Source organism: Pomacea canaliculata, linkage group LG6 (genome assembly GCF_003073045.1).
Source record: "Pomacea canaliculata isolate SZHN2017 linkage group LG6, ASM307304v1, whole genome shotgun sequence".
Lineage (NCBI taxonomy): Eukaryota > Metazoa > Mollusca > Gastropoda > Architaenioglossa > Ampullariidae > Pomacea > Pomacea canaliculata.
Genome location: NC_037595.1, coordinates 15,853,808 through 15,861,226, shown reverse-complemented (window position 1 = coordinate 15,861,226; position 7,419 = coordinate 15,853,808). Strand labels below are relative to the sequence as shown.

The 7,419-nt window shown below is 39.4% G+C and overlaps 1 protein-coding gene across 1 annotated transcript; it reads left to right on the top strand.

Moving 5' to 3' along the window:
- The first annotated feature begins 4,963 nt into the window (after positions 1-4,963).
- LOC112567090 (protein NDUFAF4 homolog) lies at positions 4,964-6,989 on the top strand. Its single transcript, XM_025243638.1, has 3 exons — positions 4,964-5,212; positions 5,445-5,542; positions 6,198-6,989. Exons 1-3 carry the CDS (start codon positions 5,068-5,070, stop codon positions 6,588-6,590), a joined length of 636 nt encoding a protein of 211 aa, XP_025099423.1. The 5' UTR covers positions 4,964-5,067; the 3' UTR covers positions 6,591-6,989.
- Positions 6,990-7,419: the final 430 nt, after the last annotated feature.

Sequence of the window (7,419 nt, the reverse complement as noted above, 5' to 3'; positions counted from 1 at the left end):
CCACTGTTAGTCTCGGCGAGCTGTAACAAAGAATATGAATAAACCGGAAGCTATGTCGTTTAACGTCTCATTTTAGTAGTTAATCTGAAACGTGAATAAACTGAAAGCTTACTGATATGGAGCCTCATTCTAGCAGTTAAGTGAAAAAAATCGTCAGGCAGCTGTCCAGGGGATATAAGTTCGTGTTCCAAACAGACCATTCCTCCACGTTGTACCAAGAGGATGGAAGTTTCCAGGCTGCCAATTGTGCCTCAAATTGTGTCTGATGAGGGTTAGGACTGTTCCTTTGTGGTCACTTGGTCTTTCTTGCCTGTTTTGGATGCAGATGACATTTATCTTGTTATCTGTTAGGAATGCCTGTAGCTGTCACATTGGCTTTACGCACTCTGATGACAATAGCACATTCCTTCAACAAATCACAAGATTGTCTTGGACTGTCCAGATCTACTAAACATATTAATGATGGATTCTTTTTGTTTTTCTTCTTTTTTCTGCATCAAGGAATTAGACTTTCACACTTCAAGACTCAAAGCATCAAGCTGTTCAAAAAATACTGCTATTCACCCAGAATATCTCTAAATCATAAATCAAAATTCTAGGAAAACAACTGATACAACAATAAAAATACATACTGTTATCTTTCAAATCTACTCTTAATCTAAACCTCTGTGTGTGCGTGTGTGTGGAGATATTTCTTTGAAGTAATGTTTTCTGTAATTTTTGTTCCCATTTTCATGTAATGCAATATGCTCATGATTTTAGGCTTGCATGACACACTTAATCAGAAAAATAGCTGGAATGGTAAATTGATCATAGTGAAATAGTTTCTAATCCAAAAAAGTCTCAACAACTCCATGTGCCCCTAACTTGAATGACAGATATGCTGTGTAGTTTTACAAACCATTCAAAGATGCACTGAAATGAGTAAGTAGACTATGGGAGCACACAATAAGCTCTTTGTCTTTGAGATGAGTGTCCATTGCATGTTTGTGGTAGAGGGTGGCTTAGAGGCCATCTGAAGGCTAGTTGGTTGACAGTACTGGTCAGTAGTGTGTATTGGTGCACAAATTTGTGTTGTCCAAAGGGGAGAAGGGGACCAAACCCCAGCAATACAATGCGTGCTGTTCTTCAACATGACCCCTGCAGTACAATCATTGCTGTCTTAAAATATGGCTGGCCACCCTTCACACATTAACCCTCCTGGCAAGTGTGGAGGGAGAGGTGAGGCGTGACACAATCATGTCATTTCATATACAGTGCAGAAAACGAAGTAGAAGGGTGGCATGGTCCTGTTTCCTAGCTCTAAGCACCGAACGTGCGCAGAGTTCTGTACTTTCTGGAGTTTGTGAAAAAGGTATGAAGAACAGCCAGCAAGCAAGGAGTTGCAGTAATCAAGCCTTGATAGAACAAACACACAGACAAGAGTGGTGGTAGCACGTGTAGACAGAATGTGATGGATGGCGTTGATCATGTGTAGCTTGTAGACTGACAGACAACTAAGACTTGTCTAGCATATCATAATAGGCAGACTGAAAGACAGCCGTGACTTATCTACCATAATAGACAGACTGACAGATAGCTGTAACTTGTCTATCATAATAGACTGACAGACAGCTGTCACTTGCTTAGCAAGAGTCATGTTTGCAGTGACAATAGATCCCAGATTCCTGATGGAGGACGCAAAGGTGGTGTTGGTTTCACCCACCTTGATGTGATTTAGTGGATGAATGAGTGATGATAGATTTCTTCTTCATACGAGGGCTTCCATTTTATCATCGAGTTAAAGTTTGTTTGTCCTCATCCAGTCTTTGGCTTCATTAATAGGCTCAACACAGGCTTCTATGGTGCTGGTAGCAAAGTGAGACTCAGCCGGTGGAGTGGAGCAGTACAATTGCGTGTCATCAGCATGTGATTGATAAGAAACCTTGTGAGACTGGAAGCAAGATGAAAGTGGCTTCATATCCAGAAAAAACAAACTTGGGCCGAGTACTGAGCCTTTTGAGGGTTGCCATAAGAAAGTGTAGCAGGGCGAGATGTTTGACCATCAACAGTCTGCGTCCTGTCAGGAGTGGAACGATGCTAGTGAATGTCCAGAAATCCCATAGAGGGTGTGTAATCTATGAAGGAGCAGAGTGTGGTCGATAGAATCAAATGCAGCTGAAAGGCCCAGTAGAGTTAAGGCAGAAACATCACCACTGTCAAGGGCAGATAATATGTCAGTGTTCACTTTAATTAAAATAGTCACGGTACTGTGAAAAGGTTGAAATGCTGACTGAGCATGGGAGATGGTAAGTAGGCTCAGAGCTGTGTGAAAACTACTTTCTATGATCTTTGAGAGAAGATAAGTTGGAGACTGGGCAATCAATTGACATCACATTGACATTTCTTAAAAGTGGCTTCACCAGGGCATTTTAAAACAAAGATGACAAGCTGACATTTACAATGTTTGTGATGGCAGAAAGTAAAATATCTAAGCACTCAAGAAGGCTTGTGGGTATTGGATCTAAGTTGCAAGTTGTTGGCTAATTAATTGGCTTTCAAAATAATTGCCTTTATATCAGCATCAAAGACTCGTGGAAATTTGGTCAGAGAGCATCCTAGAAGAATATCACAAGAGATGCTGTCAGTCACTGATATGGAGTCCAAGGATGATCAAATTTCCAAAATCTTGTTAGCAAAATAATCACTAAACACTTGTGACAGCTGTGGAGCAAGACAGGCAGTGGGCAGCGGCATTGCCTTGCTAATTCCAGTCATTCAACTGCAGATGTCTAAGAGTGCCTTTGAGGAGGTGCTATTAATTATTTGAGCCTGAAGATAAGATGATTTGGATTTGTTGATGCATTTTGCAATGCTTTACTTCATCATGTTATAAGTCTCTTTGTGGATGGTGAGTCCAGTTTTCCACCAAACACGCTCAGCTCTCCAGCAAGGTCACCACATCACAGAGCTCAACACAGATCTGTGAATACCAAGGTGCACATTTGAATTGGCACATCAGACTTTTAGACACTCGGGCATGGTCATAAACAATGCTATGAAAAACACAGTCCAGTCCAGCAGAGGGTGGCTGGAGCAGCGTCACCTGCAGCTGTGTTTTGAATGCGAGCATATCAACATGTAATGCTAGTATATCAACATGTAACATCCGTATATCAACACTGCGTAATAAGCGAGTGAGTCTAAAAACTGACTCTGATGATGGGCAACTACAATCAAGTTCAATCAATACTCAGTAATGATCATATGTGAGATCTTGAGAAACATCAACTGCCTGCACTAATTGGTCATCAAGTCGATGCATGACCCTATCAAAGATGTGATCGCTTTTATGAGTGGGCCGCAAAACAGACTGGACGAGACGAAAAGTGTGCAACAATTCTGAGATTTTTACTGTACCATGGTGAGACTTGTCAAAATGGACATTAACATCTCCAAGGAGCACTGCAGGTCCATTGAGTGCATCACTATAGTCCAGCAGATCATGAAATTCTGAGAAAAAAGTAGAGGCTGTGAGTTTATTCTTGGCACTCGGAGGGGATCTATAGATGTAGAACAGGTGTATCGAGCAATAGAGAGCCAAAAAAGAGACTTGTACACATTCAAAAGATGTATGTGGGAATGATAAATCAGTAGTAAAAGACAGGTACTTGCTACATGCACATTTGATGACAGACAGTATATGTGCTGTTTGAGTGTAATGAAAAAAACAAGAAAAAGAAGATCTCAAACAGGCCTTAGATAAATATAGACTAGAATTGAACATTAAAAGATGCCTTAACCCACCCAAAGAGTTAAAGCTATACTATGCTGTCATTAGTGGTAACAATGGTGGCAATCCATCCAAATTCAAGATTCGCATAAATAGGCAGAGTATAACCAGATAACACCCATGAAAAGCAGAGAAACCAAACAAAAAACCATAAAGTTTGCCATAAATGAATTAATAAGACTGCAAACCTAGCAAAACCATATAAAATTTAAAATATCTGTGAAACAAACTATACCACAGGAAATATGGTATTTCTTCCTTAACCATAACCAGAACTATAACCAAACATAAAGTAAGGTAACTACAAATAAAGTAAAAGTCTAAGCCCTTTTACAAAAAAGTATGTAAACTGAAAAGGATGAGGTGGCAAACCATACCAATACCAGGTTTATAAAGACAAAAGCAATTAATATTAAAAAGAAATCTATAACAAACTCGAGGACCTTTAACAGTAGAAACTAATATATAAACCTAAAACTAAACAGATACGTGTAGAATAAAGCAAAATATAAGGGAACTGACAACCAGTCGAATACACTACCACTTCGAATGACTTGGCAGGCCTGTATACCAAGAGCAATTAAGACCACATCAGGCAAAGAGGGCACCAGCCACAGTAAACAACACCAGCAAAAGTAACACCGCGCGGTGTCACAGAGCAGTGACCTTCCTCCCACACTTCCCCTAACCCTCCCATACTCCACTCCCTATATAAGCCATATTCCCCCAGATCACCACCACCACAACCCCAAAGTGCGAAACTGCCTTTAGGTTGAAGCTCTTTTCCCTCTCAAAATCAACAACAAAAAAACAAAAAACAAAAAAAAACGGCGTGACACATGTTTTTATTTTATTTTTGTTAGCCTGCATTTGATGGTGTGGTAAAGCGCTACATAAATCAACTTCATTATCCCTTCTTCTTTTTTTTGATGGTGTAGTAAAGCGCTTTATAAATCAACTTCATTATCTCTTCTTTTCTTTGTCCGACAATGTTTACCGAATCACGGACGTACACGTGCGTTGATGAATCGATTGGTGATGTCTTTCATGTTTGTAGGGGAAGGTGCGTGCGTGACTTCTTTAACAAGATTGACCGTCGGATGTATCCACCTCTTGTGACCTACCATTGACAACTACAACCACGAACTGTTAACGTAGATGCTACAGGCCGCCAGAGGACACAAGGGAAACTACTCTTTGAGTCGAAACCGAACGATCAAGGGAAGACACTCTTATTACCTTGGTGAGGTGCAGTAAGAAATCCATTTCAAACAATAAAGAAAAATAGAATCGACATGGGGAAAGTTATTTCGAAAGCTACGCGACCTATACGGAATTTTAATATAGAGAACCGTGTTCAAAAAGTGATACAAACAGAGAAACCACGTCCAGCACCTCGACACCCGACAACAGTGGCAGCTTACGAAAGTCATGCAAAGGGTACGACATTTTTACTGAGTGTTGGTACAACCAAGGTCAGACAGTTATAACTTGAAGAGATTGTAAATAACGGAACCAAAATGCAGACATGTAATTTAGATTCACATCATCTGAAATGGGATGAATTTTTTTTTACAGGCAGTTCATGCAAAACTGTTAGTGTCATTACCAAAAAACAAAAGTGTTAACGTCATTTTGTAACTAATAGATTTATACTATTACTCTTTTATAGATCACCCAGAGTTCTTCCATGAACACAATACAAAAAACTTGAAACTAGATGAGAACCTGAGGAAGATTCATGTAAACTCAATTGGAGACAACCCAGAGGTATGCGGGAAAGTTTTGTTTTATTATACTGCTTTCAAGAAGAAAATTGTTTGGGATGAGGGGATAGCGTGGGAATAAGGGAGCAGATGTAGAGTTTTCTTTGCGGCTAAGACCGCTATGTGTCCAGGTCAATATTTGTGTGCTTGTGGCGCAAAAGTTGAATCAGTCACTGATGACACAAGTAGCTGTTAATGTGGAATATTAGTTACAGTGGCCATTTTTGTTTCGTAAAATGGGGGTTGAACTTGTTTGCATGGTATTTGTTTAAAATAGGAAGCTAAGCTTTCATATTCAGAGTTTGAACCACATTTGGCTCTGTTGGTATTATTTGATGTTCATAGCTACTTGTGTCATCGGTGATCAATCTTAGCCCGATCATAACTTGTAACAAACATAAACAAAAATGATGCAAAAACAATTGCATGAATGTGTTGTTTTGTGAATGACTGTTAGCCTGATTAAAATAAAATTGTTTCCATTCTTCAATGAATGTGTATGAATTTCACATTTTTAGTAAAACTTTCTAATGTCAGAAACGAAACTGTGATGAGACATCTTAGGTTGGAGTTTGATTTTTGTATCAATTTACATCATTTTTAGAAAAGTGTTTTAGAACTTTCTGAAGGTTAATTCAGATGAAAATTAAATATTGCAGATTGAAGCTAAATCAAGCCGTCATATGCCTGAAGACCGTAGCAAAGCAATTTCGTGGGAATATGGTATTCCAGAACCTGATGTCATCCGGGAAGGTTGCATCACCTTACGGCAAGCTCTGGCATTCATTTCACAGCACCATTTGAACCCCAAAGAATTTTCTGCTGAAAGCATAGCCAGAGAACATAAGCTAAATCTAACAGATGTTGAAAATGTCCTGAAGTATTTTCAGGCCTTGCACATGCATATTCCTAAAGCCATGTTGGAAAAGAATCCAAAACTGCTGAGTGCAGCACAAGGACTGGAGAGCCAGCCTAGTCTGGCCCACGAAGACATGATGAAACTTGGTGACAGCAGCAGCATACGAAGCACACCTAGTGCTGGGACTTCCTAGGATTATTTCAGTGCAGTTTTATTTCAGTGAAACTCTTCAGTTGTCAGCAACAGCAAAAAAAGGGCTTACAATTACTTTGATAAGACGACTTTTATTGTGTCAAAATGTGCACTGACAAAAATACATACATACCAACAGTAGCTGTGTCATGTTTTACTTGCTACTCCGTTCAGGGAGAGAATAAAGCTGTTTCTGTGTCTGTAAGTTTTAACAAGAGCTTTCAAAGTCTGGGGCAAAGCTAGCTTGCCATCTTGGATAATTTTTGCTAGAATGGTCGATGATACAACGACATATAATGTAGACTGCACATTTGTGCACCGCTAGTTTTGCCTGACCTGGATAATCTTTGTCAGGTTTCCAAACCAGGCACGGAAAGAGGTGGACAGACCTTTGATGAATCAGTTTATAGAACAGCATTGAGTTTTAGTCTTGATGCCAAACAAGCACAGCTTGCAAATCATATATAACCTGCTTTGGGCTTTCTTGCACAAACACTTGACATGGTCTTTGAAAGTTTAAATGGATTCCAAGTTATTTGATCATCTGAACTTTTTGCCCTTTGAGAAATAAAAGACCAAACTGTTGTGGAGCATATAGAATTGGCGATGATTTCCTTAGTTTTTGATATGCTTAAATTCAAGGAATTGTTTCTCATATATAGAGAGCAAATGTAGTTGATATTCACTCAGTGGCAAACATAGTAGCTGCGCCAGCCAGTTTATAGTGTTGCGAAGGTATGTTTAAGTTGTCTAGAGGTTTCTGTATATGACCTGCAAATGTTACCTTAATAAAATACCTGCTCTTTTTATTTGGTAAGAGACGTTAAAAG

Bases quoted from the DNA above. Each gene is read 5' to 3' on its own strand.
- LOC112567090 (XM_025243638.1), top strand. From the start codon at position 5,068: ATGGGGAAAGTTATTTCGAAAGCTACGCGACCTATACGGAATTTTAAT. The intron at 5,213-5,444 runs GTACGACATTTT...ACTCTTTTATAG, and splicing joins TTACGAAAGTCATGCAAAGG to ATCACCCAGAGTTCTTCCAT. The intron at 5,543-6,197 runs GTATGCGGGAAA...TAAATATTGCAG, and splicing joins CAATTGGAGACAACCCAGAG to ATTGAAGCTAAATCAAGCCG.